Source organism: Ambystoma mexicanum, chromosome 3p (assembly GCF_040938575.1).
Source record: "Ambystoma mexicanum isolate Mex_15411 chromosome 3p, UKY_AmexF1_1, whole genome shotgun sequence".
NCBI classification, from domain to species: domain Eukaryota; kingdom Metazoa; phylum Chordata; class Amphibia; order Caudata; family Ambystomatidae; genus Ambystoma; species Ambystoma mexicanum.
In genome coordinates this window covers 193404551-193429161 of record NC_090925.1, presented here as the reverse complement: position 1 = coordinate 193429161, position 24611 = coordinate 193404551, and the positions used below count along the sequence as shown (strand labels likewise).

The following is a 24611-nucleotide window of genomic DNA, read 5'->3' as shown; positions in this document are numbered from 1 at the left end:
ATCTAAAATTATCAAAGGAGCACATCGTGGAAATAGAGAACAGATTTAATTCCATGACAGAGATAGCAGATGCGAATAAAACTAAGTATATTCCGCTTCTAACCAAGTATAAAAAAACTGCATTTGTAAAAAAGTTCTGCGGAAATCCACCAAAACATGTGTTCGATAAATCTCTGGTGGAGAAACGCTGTATCCTTCGCAAAATCCAACATAGAGCAAAAACTAAAGATACACCAGCGGCATACGAAGAAGCAGTGGCTGCAGCAAAACACTACAAATCCTGGGTAAGAGGACACAGGTTAAAACTCTATCAACAAGACTCAGAAAACATCTTAAAAATTATAGGTGGGAGAAACACAACGGAATTCTGGAGCACTTTGAGAGCCACGACGGATGTACAAGAAAAATCCTTAATAAGTGAGGTGGGTGAAGCAACATGGGTAAAACACTTCGAAAAAATGTATTCGGCTCCAACGAAACCCACTATCAAACATTTTGGATGTGAGCATGGCCCATGGCTAAAAGTGGATAATCCTGAGGAGATCCGACTAAAGATCTCAAGTTTAAAGAACTCAAAAGCCCCAGGGCCCGATGGGGTCACAAACTTGGATTTAAAAACAAACCCTGAAGAGTGGGCAAGTTTACTGAGCAAAATCTTCAGAAAATGTTCGGATTTGAGAACCATACCGCCGTCCTGGAAATCAGCAACAGTGGTACCAATTTTCAAAAAAGGTGATAAAAAGGACCCAGCGAATTATAGACCAATCGCGTTGCTTGATGTTATAGGGAAAGTGTTTGGAGCAATGTTGTTAGATCACTTTAAGCTATGGGCAGCAAATGCTCCATGCGAAGACCCGTTTCAAACGGGATTTAAGAAAAATATGGGTACGACGGCCAATATTCTACTCCTTTCCGTGCTGAAAAACAAAGTCCTGGAAGGTGGTCCAAACATTTTTGTGGCATTCATCGACCTGACCCAGGCCTCTGACCGCATAGACAGGTCCAGGCTCTGGTCTAAACTAGAGGCGTGGGATTGTCCAGCTACCCTGCTAAATCCAATTAAGGCACTGTATACAGACACCAACATGCGGATCCGTTTGGACCAAAACGGATTACTATCAAACCCGATATCAACAGCTAGAGGTGTGAAACAGGGGTGCCCATTGGCCCCGGCCTTGTTCTTGGCATTCATTGGCGACATAAATGGCTCAGACACAACAACACGATCTTTCCCACCAAAACTTTGCAAAACGCCTATAACGAGGCTTCTATATGCGGACGATCTAGTCCTTTTGGACTATACCCCCGTGGGTTTACAGAGACAAATGGCAAGTTTGCAGAGTTATATGCAAGAAAATAGGCTGGAAATTAACGTTAAAAAAACAAAACTGCTGAGATTCGAGACATCGACCAGAAAAAGAAAAGGACCTTGCTTAAATCTTGAGGGCAAGCCGATTGAAACAGTCTTGGACTTCAAATATCTAGGAGTCACATTAGACAGCACAAAACAAGATAAAGCTATGCAAATATCGTTAACAGCGAAAGTAAATAAAATGGCAGCCCAAGCCAGTGCCATAGATAGAAAGTTTGGCAGATACTCGCTGATACCAGTGCGAGAATTTTACAAGAAAAAGGTGATGCCAACACTATCATATGGAGGTGACGCCATGATAAACTTGCCATTGGATATCTGGACCAAAATGGAGGCAAAGTTTTGGAGGAAAGTCCTTATGTTGCCTAACTCAACATCTGGTGCTTCAATTCGTAAAGAGCTTAGTTTGCCGTCCCTTAAAAGCTCCGTAGAACAGGCGAAATTGATGCTTTACAGGAAATGCCGGATGGCGGAGCCTCCATCAATCTATAATTTGATAAATCAGGAAATTGAACGAGCCACTATCAGAAGCCTAATGAAATGGAAAAAAGATAACATCCGAGTGTTGAAACAAAAACAGGAGAACGAAGATACACTAATTACCAATCCGAAAAAAGTCCTCGAAAAATTACGAGAATATGATTGGATATTAACTTAGGAAATCGCAGGAAAAAATAAATTAACTGCACACCTGCCGCCAAATGTTAAAAGACTAAACGAATTACAAGAATATATCAAAAAATTTCCTTGCAGGAAGGGGAGAGACATGCTTTTACGTGCTCGCCTCAATCTTCTGCCTACAAACGAGATCTTGGCAATAAGAGGCAAAGCCGCATCTAACTTTTGTTGTTTTTGCAATGCACAAGAAATAGAATCGATACGACATTTACTTCTAAAATGTGCCGCAAACCAACAAGTAAGAAGTCGTTACTTAAGACATATTTTTTCGGACTTTATTATAGCTGAAGAAGATACTTGTTGGGCTCGCTTAATGGGAGGAGATAAGACAAAATGGCAGATAGCTATGTACAAAATATTGGAATCAGTAAATCTGCCACGGACATAACCCGCGACAAGGGCACATTTTAGTGAGACCCTCCGTTTATTGTGAATTTTATGACAAAACGTCATTTTGTAAAAATCTTTTTGATTAAATACAAATAATAAAAAAATATATATATATATATATATTTTGTTGTTTTTCTGGGTTCAATCATTAGAAATAGTTATTGCAACATGTGTTTGTGACTATTTATTGCATTATTATTAAATGTTAACAAACTAAAGACATATTTTTATGTTTTTCTTACTTGTGACCTTTTTGAGCACAGAACAGTTCTTGATAAATTACAATGAACAATGACAGAAAATTGTGCTGTCTAGGTTGTGGATTCCCTTTCCTATTTGTCCAATATCTTGGACAGGACAAAGACTGATATGTTGTGAACATTTCTCTTCTGTGAAAGGATGGTGAGCTAAAGACTCTGGTTCAGGCTCTAACCCCTGATATAGGCCGGTAGACAAAAACACTCCCAGAATCCCCCCTTGTTTGTGCATTGCTTTATCTAGAACAGGGGCCTGTAACCTTCGGCTCCCCAGATGTTCTGTTCTACTACAACCATAATCCTCACCATTGACTTTGCTGGCTTGAGCCATTGCGAGTTGTAGTCTAAAACATCTGGAGACCCACGGTTGCAGATCCCTGATCTCGAATGATAAATATGTTACTAACCTGTCACCCACCTGCTTTCTCCATGTCCTGTCATGGTGGCATAATGGCGTACACCTCTGAACAAGCTTATCCTTTTGTCTTTTAGTCGTGAGCTGTTCAACCCCGAAGCATCTGGCCAATGGGCTGTACAAGTATCAGACGAAGCCAGACGTCAACACGTACCAGTCGGTGATCAAATACGAATGCAATGAGCCGTATTACAACATGGTGACTCAGAGTGAGGAAGGCAAGTAGCGTCATGCAAGTAGCGGCATGCAAGTAGTGGCATGTTGCAGAGGGTGCTGGTGACTTGGCACAGTGCCACCAACACCAGGATAAAAAGATCTTAGAGGGATATCCAGAATTCTGATTGGCTGAGCACAAAGTATTCTTATTGCATATTGCACATTTTTTAAGGTTAGGGATTTCTTTTTTTGCTGCAGGATTCAAAATGTCCAAAGTAAAGAATATCAAACAAATCTCTACGTATGCTATAACGAGACCCTAGATATGCTTTTAGGTGAACTTTCAAGTGCAACTGCTCCACAGATATGTTATTTAACAGACTTTCTAAAAGCCGCTAGACCATAAATATGCTATTCATATTCTAAATCCTTTATAAATGCAATTGCACCACAGATAAGCTATTGGGTGGACTTTCACATGCAACTAGACCACAAATATGCTAATAGGCAGACTTTCTAAATGCAATTACACAATAGATATGTTATTAGGCACACTCTCAAATGCAATTACACCACAGATATTATATTAGGTGGATTTTCTAAATCAAATAAGACCACAGATATGCTATTAGGCAGACTTTCAGATGCAAATAGAGCACAGATAAGCTAAAAGGGAGACTTTCAAATGCAACTAAACCAGAGATATGCTAATAGGCAGACTTTCTAAATGCAATTACACCACCGATATGCTATTGGGTGAATTTTCCAAAGCAACTAGAGCACAGATAAGCTAATAGGGAGACTTTCAAGTGCAACTAGACCACAGATATGCTAGTAGTTGCATTTGAAAGTCTGCCCTATACACAATTGTTGCAATTAGAAGTCCACCTTATCGCATATCAGTGGGCTAGCTGCATTTAGTAAGTCTACCTAATAGCATATCTATGATGTAGTTGCATCTTGAAAGCCTCCCTACTACATAACTGTCGCCTAGTAGAATTCAGAAAGCCTAATAGTATATCCGTGACACAGTTGCATTTGAAAGTGTGCCCTATGCACAACTGTTGCAATTAGAAGGCCCACCTAATAGCATATCATTGAGCTAGTTGCATTTAGTAAGTCTACCTAATAGCATATCTATGATGTAGTTGCATCTTGAAAGTCTGCCTATTACATAACTATCGCCTAGTAGAATTCAGAAAGTCCACCCAATAGCACATCAGTGGCTTAGATACATTTAGAAAGTCTACCTAATTGCATATCAGTGGTCTAGATGCATCTAGAAAGTCTGCCTAAATAGCATATCAGTGATTTGCCTGCATTCAGAAAGCCTGCCCAATAGCATATCCATGCTTTAGTTGCACTTGGAAGGCCAGCCTATTAGCACACTTATGGTCTAGTTGCATTCTGAAAGTCTAAATAGAAACTGTAATATAGTTGAACTTAGAAACTGTGAATAATATCACCCTTGAGAAACAGTGAATCACCTCACCCTGTGTTATAGCTATACTTAGAAACTACCCAATTTTATCACAGACCAAACTAATCCAAACCATGAGTGCACCCTATCCACCAAGGTCTGCCGAAAATAACCCTTGCGCGCTCCCCCCTGCTCTCGCCAGCGCTACCCCTCAACCCCCCTCACCAAACCTTCCGACCCTCCACCACATCCCCTACCCATCCGCTTTCCAAACACCAAGCCAGAGGGGCACGATGGCGAGCCAACCACCCTAAGACAACGGCTCCTCCCATTCCCTCCACACTTCAGCCTACTATGATCATACCCGCTCCCCTTGCTAGCCTCCCACGCACACCCAGCCCTACAACCATCCACCCCCCGCTTCCCTCATCTACTCCAATCATCATCCCCCTCCGGCCACACTCCTTCCCCTCCCTAAAAACTGCACGCCTCGCCCTAGCAAGGACAGTACCCACATCCCTTTCCCCCTCTGAACCCCCTACCCTCTCTCACACACCAATCGCGACAAAGACACTGAAGAGGAAACGCACCTGGTCTCCCTCAATTTCTCAGTACCCATCGCCTCTCCTATCTCGACCCACCACCTCATCCTCCCAATCACGATCATCACCACCCCCCCCTGCCTCACCCTGCCTGAAACCCCTCTCCCTCGAATTCTCACCGGCCACAACTGAAACTCCTAACGCCCCACACCCCACCTTCAAATCCCCCGTGCCAAACCCAACCATCCCATCACACCCACCCAACCCCTCCCCCCCAAACCCACCAACTCATTTGCTCGCCTACTCTTCCCATCGACCACCAACCACCTTACCCCTCTCTCTCTCTCCAGTTTCCACCCTCTCCCCTCCCACCCCCCATCTCTGCCACTCCCACATTATCCTCCTCTACCGAAGTAAATTGCATCCTTTTTAATGCCCGATCTGTAGCGAGAAACAGACACAGAATCTTTGACCTCCTCTCCTCTGACAAACCGGACCTGGTCTTTATCACGGAAACCTGGTTCTCTGATGACTTCGCCCCTATCGCCAATGAAGCATTCCCCCCTGACTACTCCCTCATCCCACTGAAGCGTCCCTCTAGAGGAGGAGGAATAGCAATCGCCTTCAAGTCTCACTTCCACGCCTCAATCATTGACAACCAACCATCCATTCCTTCCTGCAAATCACTCCTCGTAAAACTATCCCTCCCCCCTTCGTTCTCCCACAGCTTCCTAATCATCTACAGACCCCCTGACTATGATAGACAATTCGCAAACAACCTCTGCGACTCTTTTGCCACCCTCCAACTAAACCATCCCAATCTCACCCTTCCAGGAGATTTCAACATGTGGCTTGACATTCCCACCAACCCTATGACCCACTCTCTGGTTGACGGCCTAGACGCGATTAACTTCCAAAGCCACATAAACAGCCCGAATCATTATAAAGGACACACACTTGATGCCATCTTCAGCTCCCACAACCTGATACATCTAAACCCCCGCTCCACTATCATCTGGTCCGATCACTACATTGTTTCTTTCACCATTCGCTCACCCAACACGCTCCCCTTACCCTACCAGAACCTCTGAATCTATGCAAATACTGGAAGAAACTAAAAATCCTTCCTGACCTAGTCGATGCACTCCTTCAGTCTCCTCCGCCTACCCGCCTGCCAAACAAACAACTAACCTCAAACGCTTTTGACTCATGGCTCAACACCTCACTAATACCGCTCACCCCCTCTTGCAAACCATCAGCTCGCCATGGCCTTTTTCCGAGATGATTCACACCTGAACTGAAGACCACTAAACAACTATATAAATCCCTAGAACGCAACTGGCGGAAAGACAAAACACTCCTGAGCAGATCCACCTTGGCCTGGCACCATTGCCTGTACAAGGCTGAAATCCGGTAAGCAAAAAAAGCCCATTACAACTCCCGAATCCTAAACTGTAAAAACCCCAGCAAAGAACTTCACAAAATCATCGCCGAATTCACCAAACCATCATGTACCACCACCCTTCCGACCCCCTCACAATCACTATGCGACTCTCTCTCCATGTCTACACCACAGCTCTCGAAAGAACAAACGGTCTAACCAACAAACTAGCTCTCTTACACCCACCTGGTAATCCACCCACCATACCGGCCATCCCACCACCTGCGACCACTACCCAACCGACGTTCAACTCCTTCAGTCCAATATCAACCGACCAATTTCTCAAACTTCTCTCTGCCCACAAACCATCCGGCTCTCTGCTGGACCCTTGCCCAGCCACAACCCTCAAAGAAATTTTCGCATTTACCTGCTCAGGAGAACACGCCAGAACCATCATAAACGACTCCCTTTCCTTGGAATTTTTCCCGACGCATTCAAAACGGTTCATGTCAAACCTCTTATAAAAAAAACGTCACTCAACCCACTCGAGCCCAAAAACTACCGCCCCATCTCAAACACCAGGTTCCTTGCCAAACTCATTGACCGCACGGGCTACTCCCAACTAAATGCCTTTGTCGAAGCCAACAACCTCCTAGACCCCGCTCAATCAGGCTTCAGAGCCCAACATAGAACCGAAACCACCCTAACCTCAATATGGGATGACCTTAAAAACACTGCAGACTCTGCGGGATGCGCCGCATTAATCCTTCCTGACCTATCTGCCACCTTTGACACAATCAACCACTCAATCCTCCTTGACCGCCTCCACTCCGTGGAAATGCTCTCAAATGGATAGCATCCTTCCTCAATAATAGCAACCAAATAACCGTACCCTCCGCCTATTCTTCCCAAGCCGACCAGTCAACACTGGAGTTCCACAAGGAGCATGCCTATCAGCCCTCCTGTTTAACCTCTATATGGCCACCCTCCCACGAATAATCCATTCGCACAATATCCTGTGCTACAACTACGCCGATGACATTCAACTAATTCTAAAACTCCTGAATTCAAAACCCAACTGCCAACCCAACCTCGCCTCCTGCCTCCTCGGCATAGATCACTGGATGACCACAAACCACCTCTTGCTAAACCCCTCCAAAACTGAAATCATGGTATGTGGCAACACCGAACTTCTTCCACACCCACTACCCTGGCCATCTGCCATGGGCAACTCGCCGACACACTCTAATTCAGTAAAAAACCTTGGATGCACCCTAGACTCAGACCTAACCCTCTCGCGCAAAGTCAACAACGTCTCAGAGTCCTGCCACTACCACCTTAAAACTCTGAGGTGCATTTTTCCATACCTCTCCTTTCCCAACAGACTCTCTGCGGTCCAATCAATTGTTATGTCAAGACACTATGCTAACCCCCTCTACCTCGGAGTCCACACATACCAACTGACTAAACTACAAAGAGCACAAAACGCTGCAGCCAAACTGCTACTAGCGCTTGGCCCAAGAGATCACATCTCCCCAGCCCTCAAAAATTTGTACTGGCTTCCGGTTGCCCAAAGGGTCACCTTCAAAACCTTATGCATCTCTCACCGAGCAATGCATAAAACCGGACCTCAATATCTTCAAGACAAACTAAAACCCTATCATCCTGCACATACTCTAAGATCAAGCTCTGTCGGCCTCCTAGTCATACCAAAAACAAACTCAGTCATGTTAGGTGGATCATCTTTCTCAGCCCTGGCCCCCACTCTGTGGAACACACTCCCCCCCCACATCCGACTCACAGAGGACCTCATGTCTTTCCGCAAATTACTCAAAACATGGCTCTTCCCCTAAAATCGACTCTTAACTCAAATTGGATAACAGCAATTCAATGACCTTCTCCCAAAACCGCTATATCATAAATAACAATCTAGCACCATGATCCGAACAAGAAATCGAAAACTAATAACCACTAATGTAAATTAAAATGGACAAACTGAATAGAACGAGTAAAGTCGATGAAAGTAGGGAAGTGGATGAAAGGAACAAATTGTATGAAAGCAATAAAGTGAAATTAATGAAATGGATGAAATAAATGAAATGGACGAGAGGAACGAAGTGGACGAGAGGAATAAAGTGGATGATAGGAGGGAAAAGATGAATACATGTTACGGACGACAGAGTGTATGGAACGGATAGATGGCACGGAATGTAAGAGTGCATGGAATAAACAGAACAAAAGGAATAGACGAATGTAGAGCATGGGACGGATCGAGTGCATGGGACGGATCGAGTGCGTGCGACGAATGACATGGGTTGAACGGATAATGCGGGTTGAACGGATGAAGTGAATGGAGCGGATGAAGAGTGTGGAGCGGATGTATGAGTGTGGAGCGGATGTAGAGTGTGGAGTGGATGTAGAGTGTGGAGCGGATGTAGAGCGTGGAGCGGATGTTGAGCGCGGAGCGGAAGTAGAGTGCGGAGCGGAAGTAGAGTGCGGAGCGGAAGTAGAGTGTGAAGTGGATGTAGAATGCAGAGCGGATGTAGAATGCGGAGCGGATGTAGAGCGCGGAGCGGAAGTAGAATGCGGAGCGGATGTAGAATGCGGAGCGGATGTGGAGTGCGGAGCAGATATGGAGCACGGAGCGGATGTAGAGCGCGGAGAGGATGTAGAGCGCGGGGCGGATGTAAAGCACGGGGCGGATGTAGAGTGTGGGGCGGATGTAGAGTGTGGGGCGGATTTAGAGTGTGGGGCGGATGTAGAGTGTGGGGCGGATGTAGAGTGTGGGGCAAATGAATTAAGTGTGTGTAGCGTATGAAGTAAGTGTGTGGAGCATATGAAATAAGTGTGTGGAGCGTATCAAATAAGTGTGTGGAGCGTATGAAGTAAGTGTGTGGAGCGTATGCAGTAAGTGTGTGGAGCGTATGAAGTAAGAGTGTGGTGCGGATGAAGTGGGCGAAACAGATGATGCTTGTAGAACAGACAAGGTGGTTAGAATGGATGAAATGGGTGGAACAAACTAAGTGGGTGGACAGGATGATGAGGGCGTAACATGCATAGATCGGATGAAGTGCATGGGAAGGAATACATGGAACTGATTAAACAGATAGAGTGCATAGAACTGAGGGAGTTCATGCAACGGATGGAAAGCACGGAGCAGATTGAGAGCATGGAATGGACACTGTACAAAAATGATTGGAATGCATGAACGGTTGGAGTGCATGAACGGTTGGAGTGCATGAACAGTTGGAGTGCATGGAACGGTTGGAGTGCATGGAACGGTTGGAGTGCATGGAACGGTTGGAGTGCATGGAATGGCTGGAGTGCAAGGAATGGTTGGAGTGCATGGAACGGTTGGAGTGCTTGGAACAGTTGAGCGCATGAAACGGTTGGAGTTGGAGTACCCTCGATCACAAGCACCTAAAGTAAACCACCATATCAAATCTCCACGCTTACTCTCTTCTATACACCACCACTCAAATAGAACACAGCGATACTATGACACATTCGGTATAGCTGTTCTCATACCAACACCTGCCTCGGACCCCCCATCATCCTAATTAAACACAGCTGGCTATTCTCCTCAGGTCTAACGCAGCCACCCTGCCAGAATAACCACATACTCATGATCTCCCACCCACGACACCTACCGCTAAGAAGCAGCTATCACACGAATGCCACACCTGCTGCACACATATCCAGTGCTCACACGCACCTTATGACTCTCTCTCTCTCTCTCTCCCTCTACTGACTTGAACTACGGTTCCCGAGGGGGTTCAACCTACCAGTGCCTTGAGATCATACCAATGGTACATAAGGCGCTATATAAATGCAAAGTAACATATAATAACATAACTATTAATGGAACGTTTTGACTTCCAACCCTAAATCCTTTATTACTATTACCTTCATGTGCTAATATCCTTATAGACATTGGGAGGGGTCATTATCTCTTTGGATAATGCCCCTTCCCCATCGTCTATAAGGCTACATGAGCCAGGCCTCTCTGAGAATGCATGGGTTAGATTTTGGTGGGCGATCTGCATCTTCTCCTGCACACGGTCATCTTGTTGGCATGCGCAAAATCCCTTTCCTGCAGTAGCTTTGCGCTAGTTCAAACTAGCTTCACCCGCAAGGCGCCAGGAGGAAAAGCCAGGTCCACAAGGCGCTTGACGACCTGTTACTTCCCGAAGCGGGGTCCTCCTTCAATAAATAATAATAAATGAATAGAAAGAGTGGATTGGCGTTGAGGACCTCAGTCTTTCCAGACATACACAAATCAGTCATTTCCACGCTTTAGCGCCTTGTTTGCCAGGTTCCCTTTAACATCCCTCATGGATCATGTGTGATAAATCTCCCACAGCCACATCTGTAGGAAACATGTACCTGTAAAGTGAATTCTATCCATGTAACGTGTTACCATACAATGTCCCTGTGTGACTAGTGAAAGTGGGGGGCGTAAGAGGGGAGGTGGGGTGTTGCACTATATCACCTGCATGTTCAACCCCATTTTAAAAACTCATTGACACTTCGACTTAGATATAAAAAAAAAACAGAAATGTGTTTATCAAAACGGTAATATTAACATCCAATAGCTGCATTCCATGTACAGGGGTGGCAGCTAACACTTATATAGCATGTTATGAAATGTTGTAGGAAGCAAAACATATGTCTTTTGTTTTCATTTCGAAGAAGAAAAACGCGTTTGGATGAGGGGGATCCCATGGTCACATTGCTCTGGTGATGCTTGGCAGGGGGAAGTCGCATGGCATCAATGCGTGCGACCCCACCTACAGCAAACAGAACCCTCCACTAGTCCGACCGGTCAAGGGCTTAATCATCAGGATCATAATTTCACTAGATCAAACCTCCCAGACAACCCTGGTCAGTTTCAGAGCACCAAGAGGTGACCCGCAGCCTGGCCCTTTAAGGGAACGGCTTTTCAACGGGCCATATCATATATCCATAAGGACCAATAATCACACCAAAGCATGGAAGAGACATATTTCGTATAGATACAGTTCACTGTGGTGAATTCCAGATTCGCACTAATGTATTACATCAAGTTTGTGAGGGGCCTGTGAGAACCACGCGAGCAATACACGCTTTCTATTTCACTTCCCAGCATACCAAGGGACAGAAAAATAAAGTTCCCCAAACCAAGGACAGAGCCTTAGCAGCCTGTAACAAAAAAACAGGAGTTTGACCATTTGAAGTTATGAGCCAAGCTTCCACAAGCCACAGCTCAGCCCAGGCAGCCATGGGGAGGACTGGAGTAAATTAAAGAAATTCCAAAATGGCGGCAGGCCTCATAATGTCATCCAGCCCGCTGAGCCTGAATTTGGCATGGGTGCCCACCCAAAAGCAAGAGATAATCATAGCCCTTACGTAATCCCGTCCCCTCCCTCCCCCCTACAGGTGTAGACTCTCAGGTAAAGGCCAGCCCAGGTAGAGGAGGGAGCCAGAACCCCCAGTTACTCAATGCTCTGTAGGTGGTAGGAAATTGGAAGATGGTGGAAGACAGGCGCTGGAGAGACAACGTTGGAGAGGTGGTGTCAGTAGAGACCAGAGGAGGTGGGGAAAGTTGTGAGAATCAAGGATGATGTGATAACATTGAGAGGCAAGAGTGGGGACGAGTAGTAGAGGAAGGAACTGGTAATATCTTGAGGCGCGAGTGGAAAAAAGGATGTAGTGTTGTCAAAGGAGGTGCTAAGAATGGAAAGGAAGTGTGAGCACGAGGAGGCGGGGTAATGAAGGTGGTAGGATCTGAAGATCTGAGCCTGTGTATTATCAGGAGGGGGTGACAAGGATGAGAACTCCAAGGGAGAGCTGGCAGAATGTGGCGTGGGGGGGGAAAGGGGATGAAGCCAGAGAAGGACTTAGGGTAAGAAGGAGGAGAACTCCAGGGGAGATACCAACAAGACGGATATGAAGGAGGTGGGGGGGAGAGAGGATTCAGGAGGAGGAGGAGGTAGAACCAATGCGCCAGCAGGAGACAAGAACACAGCACCAGCGGCAGAGGAGGAAGAGGGAAGAACACAGGCAAGATCACCTGGGAATAGAGGAGGGGAGAAGTCAGGGGCCTAGTCAGCCATGATAGGAAGGTTCTGGTCGCCTGCTCAGCTCTAGGTGTAATCAGACGAAGGCAGAAGGAACAGGACAGGGTTAGGGAGGTTACAATAAGTTCAGAGAGGCAAAGAAGGGGGAGCCTAGGTTACCCCTACCTAACTCTCCCTCTGGGACCCCGGAAAGCTCATATGTAGAATAAACTAAAGAAGAGGGGTTGGGCTTGTCATTAATTCACAACACCTGAGGAGAGGGGTGAGTAAACCTCAAGTGGCCTTAGAGACTCGGACACTGGCACCAGAGGCCCGAGGGTCAATTGACCCACAGCCAAAGGGAGAGACATTTTATTGGGGAAGGGACCATCATGATTACCATTATGAAGTTTGTGTGGGAAGAACCCAGTTTTCATTTTTTTTAGGGTCCCTACCTGTAACTGATCCTCAAAAAACAGAGGAACATATTTTCTGTGGTCTTGGTGCGCTACTTGTGCCCAGGTGTCCTACATGACACTACATATAGAATTGTACATGTATACATACAAAATATTACCCCGATGCAGAGAATCATGTGCCTTGATACACAAAACATTCAGATACATTCGCATGTGAGTGTGCATGCGCTTGCAGACATGTATGCATGAACAGAAATACAAGTGCAGTATATATAAGTATATGTGCGCACTGGCACTGTGTCTCTGGGAGCGCCTTGACGAGTAGCTCATTGGCACAGCACAGTCAGGTCCTAAACAATGAAAGAAGTACTTTTTTTGAAATCACACATTCATCTCACTGGACAGCCATTCCCTACGCCATGGACTGTGTGTGATGACTTGGAGAAGAGAAGTATGCATTAAGTCACAAATCATGTGCACTAGGACAGAGATAGTTGTGGACTAAATTCCAGGTATATGTTTATTTATTTTATTTAATGTGATATAGTTTTGAAAAAAAACTTTACACATGATAAAATAAGACATTATGCCAAAAGAAAACATAAAATATATGTACTTGCTCTAAAATAGGTGTGGCCGAGTTTGTGCACACTCACCTCAAAAGCTCAAAAGTGTACACTTACGTAAACATAGATGTTTTCACTTAAAGACAGTTGTGTGTTGCCTCCCTGGCTGGTTGACACAAGCCCACAGACCAGTGCCCATTAGAAACTAGCTCAGGGGTCCTTTGCATTTCAGGACATTGGTTGCTCATGTGACCACACTTTTTTGTGCCTCTGACATTTGACCCTATTTCTCTCTTCTCTTCGTAGGAGTGTACACCTGTACTGCTGCGCGCCACTGGAAGGACAGCCATGGCTCTCGTGGCATTCCGCGATGTCTTCCTGGTGAGCATTGGTCTATCATGAGGGTACGCATATCGTCATCAAGGCCTGGAGTGTGCAAGGAGGCAGATGGGCACAGAAGGCACTAGGAGCAGCCAGGGGTCAGATGGAGGCATAGGGAGAATTCATCTCAAAAGGAGGTTGTATGATCTTTGGGGAATGTCAATGGGGTGACCACTCACAGAATCACCATATCCTACCCGCGCACACCCCAACCACCCCTCCGTCCCCCACAGGTGCATCAATGGAATGGACATGGTTCATGTCAAGGGCTACAAAGTACTTCAGTAATGGAGAGAATACATTCAAATACTCCAGGCCCACTACATATAATTGACCAGTAGCTGTTATTAAGGAAGCGGGTCAAGACATGATGCTGAAGGCCAATAGATAGACCAGGGAGCAGCACAAGGAAGTGCATCTTCATGCATCCTTGCAGAAGGTGCCACCCCTGCACCCTGCCTGAACTCCAGCTTTTCCTAATACGCAGCAGGAAGCGGGTCAGCATCACCACCCCCCCTTTATCTCCTCCGGCCTGCTTATAGACATGTTCACTGTTATAGATACTGATGGAACCGACACCGACAGACATCGGAGTGATCCGGCCCCGCGTGGGCCTACGGCTGATAGTTCCACGAGAAGGATCTGCATTGCTAAGCTACCTGCGTAATGTAACAGGGTATTCGGTCAAAAGATCTAGATTTAGAAAGACCACTCTGTGACCGGACAGAGCGGTCTTTCTAAATCAAACTGTCATGCCCTTGCCGCACACGAGTAAGCGCAGGGGCTAACAGGCATGGGAGTGTTGTGTAAGTGAAGGTGGGGCTGTGTCTGTGTGTGCGTGTGTGTTGTCAGTGTGTGTTGTGCTGGGAAGGGGGTGGTGAGTTGGGAAAAGGGGGAATTTGGGGGGTTAAACCCCCCACTTTAGAAAGAAACTAGTGCGAGAGGGTAGAGGGTAGAGGTGGGAAAGGGGGAGTGGGAGTATGTCATATTTTGGCATTTTAAAGCCGACACAAACAGCCAAAGAAAATCTGTCTTTTTTTATGTTCGGTCATTACAAAAAGGGGAAATATGACATAGAACTGTAACAGGTGACTGGGGCCCCTACGGTTGCGCCCAGAGCCTTTGAATCGCCGACTTTTTTGCCCACTTCAGCTTTCCCCTCTACATAGAAATAAGCAAATGTTTCAGAACTGCCTGGTGCTTTATCTCCATCCATTCCCTATTCTCTCTCCCTGAAACAGATATAGGAAACCAAGGGCAAGCATGGAAATAGTTACCCTCATATTAAACACAAAGCACAATACTCTCTTCCTGCACATTTGTCCGATAAAAATACTTCTGCGTATCTATCATTTGCTCTCACGTAGGAGGACTTTGAGACCCGTGGATTTTGGTAATTGTGAGACAGGCATGGTAACAAGCGATGACACAGACAACAATGTTTTAAGTTTAAACAGTAAACTTCTTTATTTAAGATCAGGATGGTGTAATACCTAGCTTGGCCTATCTATAATTCGGGTTTTCCCTCAACTGATGTAACTAAGGAAATTCTAAGTCCGTAAATCCAAAACAAGAGTCTATTTGTGTCAAAACATATGCTTGCCCTCACGTCTAAGACAGAAATGTAGTGTAGGGTTATTTTAACTCAAATAGTGTTCAAAATCAAGTCTGGAGCAGCCTCTAGCTCCCGTCCCCAGTTCAGGATACAGTTCCAACAATTATAGGTTTCAAATGTTCCTTCAGGATGTAGGGTTCCCTTCCCCAAGCTTTAAAGTTCAGGTTCACAACACAAAGTTCCAAAAGGAGCTTGGGGTTCCCTTCCCCAAGGTTCAAAACTCGTTCTCAAAACAGTGTTCGAAAGGAGATTGCGGTTCCCTTCCCCAAGCCTCAAGCACTGGTTCACAAAACAATGATCGAAAGGAGCTTCGGGTTCCCTTCCCAAAGCTTCAAGCACTGGTTCACAACACGATATTCCACATGAGGTCGGGGTTCCCTTCCGAAGCTTCAAGCAGTGGTTCACAAAATATTGTTCCAAAGCAGCTTAGGGTTCCCTTCCCCAAGCTTCAGCCACTGGTTCGCACAACTATCTTACAATGTTCAACTTGGTCTTGTTTCAGGATTGATTTCACCCTTCTCCTGGCATGTTGGCACTTCCTGGTCTTGGCGCAGTAAATAGGGCACACAGCCCACCCATTACAGTTCACGCAACCACTAGTCTTTGCCTTGCTTTCTGCCACCTTGGTGGTTCACACAGTTTCACGAGTTCAGAGATTATGAACTTGTCTTTCTTGACACTTCCCAGGCTCTCGTTTCTCTAATATACTTTGGTAACTTCCCTGTAAAACCTTCACTCTGCTTGTTCAACATGTTCTTGCCCTATCAGCATTTTGCTCATACTTCGCTGGCTCCCCCCGGCTGCTCATTCACAGCTTTCAGCCTTTTATTCACAGCAATCTGTTTTGGGTTACTTTCTTTCTGTTCGGGACTAATCAGAGACTTTCGAACATGTGCCACTTAAACGTGACAGCTCTGAAATTATATTTCTACAAAGACTTTTTAAACCTTGCATTCGTTTCAGTACATTCTTCTATTTCAATCCAAGGCTTTCAAGAACATGCCGACTGCATGCAACCACTCTGACAGTATGTAATTCCTTCACTTTCATACGCGCACCGGATTTCCTCGCATTCCTCTGAAACTCACCGGTCGCTGTGTTCCTTTCTTCAGTTTCTTCACTCAGCTACTTTCTGAGCCTTGAGGTCAGGGTCTCACTGACTGCCCCTCAGGCTCCCCTGGATGGCTCTTCAATTCAGGGGAATGAGCACCTCTCGACCACAGCGAAGGGACAACTACCTTCCACGGCTCCCTTCTCCCGCTTTCTCCAGCTCCCTGGAGACATGGCTCCCTTGCCACGCAATGACACTCAGTTACACTGTGGCTTCCTTCAGAGTCTGGATGTCCCATTCTCCTCCGCCTTCACGTGGGCTGTGCTGGCCTTCCTTCTCCTCTCTCACCTGCTACCTGGCAGCACCTGCTGCTCACATTCAGATTAGAGGGTTCCCGGTCCTGATGAGCTCCTCTGGCAGGTCTCCAGGAATTGCTGCCGGCGTCTCTGCTCCTTGGCTCAGTCCCAACTCGGCAGATTATCATCCCTCTATCGCATCCTTCCTGCTTTTGGGCTCCAGATTTTATACTCTTTATCATGTTTAAAAGGCTGCAGGTGGAAAGGGTTAGAATCAATTGCCTGACCTTGTGTAAGCCTGTTACTGTGACATGCCTGACCTTCATTACTAAGTACATACAGGTCCCTCTTCTTCGCCCCGGTACCAGAGTGGTGTTTACAATAGGAAGTGTGCATTACTCCTAGTTGCCTCTTCCTTTTCTCAGTACTTGGTGGGAGATTACAAGGAAAAACTGGAAAGGACTGACAATATCCCATCAGCACTGGGGGAGGAGCGCGTAGGTCAGTGTTAGTGAAGGGGGGATACCGTGTCTCGCCTTCAGGTACCCTCTCTCAAATCCCCAAGCACCCTCCACCCAGGTGATCCTCCATTGCTTGTCCGCCACCAGGGTCTGGATCCAAAAGCGATAGCCCTTCCCATGCCCCCAGAGCAGAACATCCCTGGGGAGTAAATGTGAGAGTACCTTCAGGTTTCTCACATAATTCAAATGGGTTTTTATAACTACAGTGGTATTCACTATTTTATCCTGCACTTCCTTGGTTTCCTTTATATGTACTTCCTCGCTACTTCATTTTCCGCACAAGCAGCTGTCCTTTCCCTAGCAAGTACCCATTGTATCCCTTCCATACAACCTCTTTCAGGATCCTAACTCCTGCTTCTACCTTTTAGTCCTCTGTCCCTAGATTGCACAGCACCTACGTATCCTTGTTCCCAGGATTGCACAGCACCTACCTATCCCTGATGCCTTCTGCAGAGTCCCGTAGTCCAGATGAAGACACTTTGAAGCTCAGAACAGAGTTCTACATCAGTGTAAAATATGGGATTATTTGTGAGATCAGAATTTAAGATTTATCTTTAATCCTTGCTCAGCCTTAAATCTATCTACATTCCTTGGGCCAGAATTTGTTTAACTCCTCTATGCCCCTATCATACGTCTCCTGTCCCTCTAGGTCTATCTGTCCTATTTCCTCTGCTATAGGCTTGATGGCAGACTGATTCCATTGCCTCCATCCTCGTGGGTCTGCTTGGAGAACTAGGTTTCTGCATGGCACGCGTGATGCATGGATGTATGAGACAAGCTCCCAAATACAAAGAGATGATCCGATTAGATCCAGTTGTGGGCCAGCTACTATGGTTAGAATTACAAGCAAATTCCACCATCCACTCAGATCCCACAATAGCGACAAATGATGCCTACATCTGTTGGGTCTTCAGCTCCATCTTGGCTTCCACCCCGGTCAGCTCACACTGCCGTTACCCTGAAAGCACACCACCCCCACAAGCTTCTTTCATTATTCTCTCTGTTGGACTCTTCGATCAGTTAGCGGACCCCACTTTCACATGCCGCACCTGATGTGCGCCTCCCTTTTTATAGAGAGGAATCAACATATACATCCAGAGTGGCTGGTTAGAACCAGTTCCCTATCAGCTTTAAGGAAATGCCAAACGATTACCCCGCTAAATTTCCAGCCCTGTTTTATCTGCACAGTTGAGTTCATGTTAGTTTTATAAAGCCCCAGTGATGCAAAGCATTGTTCTGAGCTACAACAAAGGAAATTCGCTGTTACTTTTTCCAGTCTGCCTCCCTGCCTATTCTCAAGTCCTGATAGCAAAACAGCATGACAACAAAGCAACAGTCAAAATCCAGCCAGATCTCAGGTAGGGAATAGTTGTGTCACCACTTCCACCTTCCACTGCACATGATGATGTAGACATCCTTCCAGACCTACAGCCACACAAGCACATTGTACTCTTTCTGTTTTACCACTTCTGTGCCTTAAAAAAAACAGTTTTCCTGAAGCACAATGGTGGGGCTGTTGTAAAGCCATGGGACAATCCTACAATACATTGGATGGGAAAATAAGCTGGACACCTAAATTGATGATAGAGGGAGAACTTTGAGTAGACTATTGGTGAGAGAAATCCCAGAGACTTTCAGGGAGTCAGTCGTTTCAAGGTTGGTGGGTTGGTGTTGCATGGTGCTCCCTGTCTGCCAGCAGCCTGTGTGAGTGTGAGAATATGAGACAACGAGTCGGAGAGAGGGACGCGGAGGGAATGAGATTGAGAGCGAAAGAGAAGAAAGTAATTCCTCTGTTTTTGTTTCATAGTGTGTGGGAAGCCGACGCATCCCGTGGCAGAAACTGCGAAAATCATTGGTGGGGGTGAAGCCAAGGATGGGAATTTCCCCTGGCAGGTGTATCTGAAACACTCTACAGCTGGAGGGGGTGCCCTGATCAGCGATCGATGGATTTTCACTGCTGCGCATTTGATAGTGAGCGCAGGTAAACCAAATGAGGTACAGTACAGCGCGCCTGGCATGCAGGTTCTCATGGGAGACATTAATATGACCAAGCATGTTGATCTAGGCGCCGTAGAGAAAGTATTTGTCCATCCTAACTACACATCGGATCCAAAGAACTATGACCATGACATTGCCCTGATCAAGCTGAGCACCAGTGTGACCATGAACGCCAACATCATGCCCGTCTGCCTCCCGTGGAGGAGCAACGAAGCCTTATACGATGCACGCAAGGTGGGCTATGTTAGTGGCTATGGAAAAACCGAGGAAAACACCCTGCCGGAGATCCTGAGATACGTCCAACTCCCGGTGGAGAGTCATTACAGGTGCCGGGAGTCCCTCAGAGATAAAGGAACCTATGTGTTCTCCGACAACATGTTCTGCGCGGGCTTTCCCAAGGGCGACAAGCGGAACAAGGACTCATGCCAGGGCGATAGCGGCGGTGCCTTTGTGATGAAGGAAGTGAACAGCGAGCTTTGGATGGCCACAGGCATCGTGTCCTGGGGCATTGATTGTGGCCGAGGCTACGGCTTCTACACAAAGTTGGTCAACTACAGGGATTGGATGGAGGAGTTGATGAAGGACCCTCCTCAGATGGAATGATGGCCAATGCTGAGAGCGGCTAGGATGGAGCACCTCAAATCTCGCTCTATTCTGCTTCCTGGTCTCCACGGCTGTTTACATATAGACATCCAAACCATCTCAGGACAATGGGACCCCTGCATTGTCATGTAAGCATAATGGTGGGAGTGTAGGCATTATGGTGGGAGTGAAAGTCTTGTGATGCTTGCCTTTTACTTATCAGGGAAGACGCCCAACACGTTCCATCACTGCTTTGGCTAATCATTACAGATGATTAAAAAGGGGCGGTACAATATGTTGCACCGATGATCCGCAATCAATCGCTAGGAAATCTATAATTAATTGCCTACACTTTCAAGGACCCTCATGAAACTGCGCTTAAGTATACACGTTTGTGGTTGAGGGTGCAGAAAAATCACTTTGCAATATTTTCTGTGCTGTCCTTGTCTTCAGAACCTGAGAGACCGCGTGCTTTCTCAACAATAAAAAAGTAAATAATTCAATACACTGTCTTCCTCTGTTGATCTTCATTGTTGCTCAGCCAATCAGAGGAAGCGTCCCTTGGCGGATGGCATAATTCGACATTGCAGTGGCATCCAAAACATTGTCAACATTTTAAAAATTGCGCTCTACTTCTTTTAAACTGTTAGGTGAATGGGACCTGTCCCTTATTGTCCAAAATATGTTATTGTCTCGTTCTCTAATTGCCTGGTGACTGGTGACGAGTCAGAGGTCCATGGGAATTGTATTGCATAGATCTGTGGAGAGAGTGTATTAACATTGGGTCATGACCTCCCCTGTCCTTCTGGGCATGAAGAAATTGATGATCTTTCCCCAGTGCCACTGCACCACCTCAGGTCCAAAACAGAAGTATGCAGAGTGACCATGACAGAGAGAAAAAGAGGCAGGCAGAATAAACCTCTTCTCAGTGCCAGGAGCAATCTAGCAGAGGACATGAGAAGTGCCAGAGCCAAGCAACCACAGAGCCGGAAAAACAGGATGAAACTTATTTTCTGTCTGTCACAGTTCCTTGCTACCTGACACCAAGAAAGTGCAGAGCTGCCATGGTGCCTTGGGATCCTTCCCAGTCCTCTAACCACAGGCAAGGGAACAGGATAAAAAGCAGCACCCATTTAGAAAAGGTAAACAAACCTGCAGTTTCAGAGGCTTGATCCATGGTACCAACATATATGCTGCCACCGTAAACCCCACCGTGAAAGCAATGACCAGAGTCACCATTCCACTCCTGATGCCCACTGAACACCACTGCCAACACCATCTCCCTAGGCCCCTGCCACCACCTTGGGCCACCATCAACACCCAGCCATGATACCTCGGCCTCATGCTGTTTTGTAATCTTTTCGGTGCCTAGAAGAAGTCTGGTGCAGGACCAGTAGGTTCCACGGACGGTCTATAAGGCCAAATAACAGGGAATATATGTGGGACATTGACCTCTGCTGACACTGGATCATCAACGTGTCCCTGTCTTTATAGCATATGATGTGGACAGTTTAACTCTGTGCCTTTTTTACAGCCACCTCCATATACCAATCAAATAAGTCCAGTTTTGGCACAGACTGAAGTCTTAGGTTAGCATGCTACAATGCTTTATGGACAGTACCCTTTAATAACGCTGTGCTTAGCCCAGCCAGTCAATAACGAGGGTCCCATGCACCTTGTAGGCACTAATACCCTATATTTGCTTGGAATCTTGACTTTTCATTGGCTCTGCCTATTGGGACTGCTCATCCTCTTCCCTTACCTGTCCGAGGTCGTTCCTTACACGGCCAGATAATGGTGCCCCCTTCTTCAGGCTCATGCAGTGCAGCGGTGCTGGGCCATCATACATACAGCAAGAGTCCTAAACACCATCCCGAGCACGGACATGGAAGTTGCAGTGATGGACTGCCACTATGGGTGGGGGGCTCCGCCACCTCACCTGCACACCTGCCTCCTCCCCTGAGTGGTAGGTAGCACAGGTCCATGTGTGCTTTAGTTGTGCAGGGCTGTGCTGCCTCTCTCTGAGCAGGGGTGAGTCCCCCGCTAACCATTTTATTGTGTTTGTTAAGGCGCCCTTTCAGCTCTGCAGCAAATGTAGCACATAATAACGGGAGGTGGCGGGGCATCGTAAGATTGAGCTAGTAGCATGGACATGCTGAGGGACAGGAGAAGGGTTCTCTCCTATCAATCAGCGTGTTTATGTTGCGCAGAGGAAAGGAGGGTTATCCCCGTGGTGTCGCAAGCACATTTAGAGGTTGCATGCAGGTACGATAAGTGTTTTTTTTTTAATGTTATATGTATGTTTGTATTTATTGTATGTGTGTTTATATGTATGTTGACTTTTATGAATGGTGTATGCAAGGAGTTATAAGAATGATTTGTGAATGGGCGGGTGAAAGCGTGTGTGTGTGTGTGTCTCAACCGCCACCCCAACATTTAGGAATGTATGGGTGAGGGCTGCTGCGGGCATGGCATTCTTTTTTACTTTACCCTTCCCTTGATGCACTGTGCATCAGGGGTAACGCAAAGATGCAAGTTATTATGTGGCTAGACTGGCCTATATTCAATAAAGGACAGTCTAACCAGATAATAACACTTGTCATGTTTGCTTTACCCTTGAAGTGCATCAAGGGTTTTGCAAACCTGATAAGTGTTATTATCTGGCTAGATTGGCCTTCATTGAATGTAGGCCAGTGTAGCCACAGTTACTGTGCATCAAGAGTAAAGGAAACATGTAATATGTTATGTGGCTAGACTGACCTACATTAAATGTTGGACAGTGTAGCCATGTATTAACACTTATGTTTGCTTTTCCCTTGATGCAGAGTTATAGTGCATCAAGGGTAAATAAGACATAGCATGTGTCCAGCTAGGTAATACCACCTATCATGTGGCTTTACCATTGATGCACATTAACTGTGCATCACAGGTAAAGTATACATAACCCTTATGTTTGCTTTACCCTTGATGTGCAGTTACTCTGTATCAAGGGTAAAGCCAGCATGATAAGTGTTATTACCTTACTGGACTGTCCTACACTGAATTTAGGTCTGACTAGACAGGTAATGGATAAAGCAAACATGATGAGTGTTTTCACGTCTTTGCACTGTTCTACATTAGTGGTGCCAGTCTGCATATACTTTCTTATTGTGTCATGTCATTTTATAGTAGGCATCCAGGGTAATGCAAACATGTTAAGTGTTATTACTGGGCTACACTGGCCTACATTGAATGTAGGCAGTCTAATCATGTAATAAAACCTATCATATTTGTTTTACCCTTGATGGTAAGTAAATAAATGCCATGTACCTTAAGATTATAAGCAGACTGGCACTAATATTGTCAGTCTGCATATACTTTCTTAATGTGGCATGACATTTCTTTCTTGGCATCAAGTGTGAAGACAACATAAGTGCTATTACATGATTAACTTGGCCTATGGTATCATTGGTCATTTACATTCTTACTGTGGCATGGCGTGTGTTGCTTTTCCTTGACATCAAGGGTAAAGTAGTAGTAGAAGTAGTAGTAGTAAGGCATTTGTAAAGCGAGTTTCAACATTAGTATGGTTCCAACGTGCTGAAGGTTGTTCCAACGTGCTGAAGGTTGAACACCCTTGGAGTCCAAGTGTGGTAAACGTTTGAGGAGGTGCTAGTATGTGTGTGTGCATATTGGCCAATATTTAGGATGTGAGGGGCGGCCAAGTCCCTACTGCCCACCCATGAGGAGCTGGCATGCGGATGGGTGGTAACCATTGGAGTAGAGGGCATATGAAAGAGCAGGATAAAGGATATGTGTGCAAGTACGTATCACATTTTTCATGAATGGTAGCTGCATTCTTATGGCAGAGGTGTTGTGCGAAGTGTGTTTGAGAGGTGTATGATGGCAAGTGCGTGCAGGTTTGCAGCTGTGCCTTTGGCTAGAATTCCTATGTAGGGAGAGAAAAAGGTTAATGCATGATCTGCATACTAGGCAGGTTGCCAGGGTTGGTACGTTGGCTAAGCATTGAAGCAGATAGATTCTTGAAGGACTAGGACTCAAAGAGCTCCTAGTAGTAGCCTGTGAGTAGCTGTATGCACTATTCTGGGATCAATAGCTTGCTGAGTTACACGATCGTCATTCCAATCTACTCTTGACATAACACATAGCTATGAATTCAAGGGACTATATTTCATGCACCTAATTTAAAGAAAAACTGCGTTCTGTGTTCAGCTCGAGAGATAATGTCGAAGTAGAATACAATGAGCATGTATGGGTGAAGGATGCTGTACTGGGAATCTAAAGAGTCCTTGGCTGTAAATTGCAACCATCTGGGTAGTGCCTAGTTGCAATCTGCAATCTGCAACAAGCTGGGTTTGAGAGCTGGCTACGGTGCTCAAGTATTTGAAGCACATGAAGCGTTCTTCATCTGCACGCATACTACACTTGTATAGGGTTAGAATACTAGAGTAATGTGAGAGTAGCCTTAATGAGTGGGTGAGTTTTATCTTAAAGGTTCCTTGCTGAATAAAACCACTGTTGAAGAGAGACGGT

At 45.9% G+C, this 24611-nt stretch overlaps 1 protein-coding gene across 1 annotated transcript in view; it reads left to right on the top strand.

Annotated features, from left to right (window-relative positions):
• Positions 1–20581, top strand: part of C1R (complement C1r) — a 188524-nt gene extending 167943 nt beyond the window's left edge. Inside the window, exons 9-11 of the mRNA XM_069650606.1 lie at positions 3190–3330; positions 13941–14015; positions 19306–20581. Coding sequence (XP_069506707.1) covers positions 3190–3330; positions 13941–14015; positions 19306–20099 — 1010 coding nt within the window. The 3' untranslated portion in view covers positions 20100–20581. The remainder of the gene's footprint in view (positions 1–3189; positions 3331–13940; positions 14016–19305) is intronic.
• The last annotated feature ends 4030 nt before the right edge of the window (positions 20582–24611 follow it).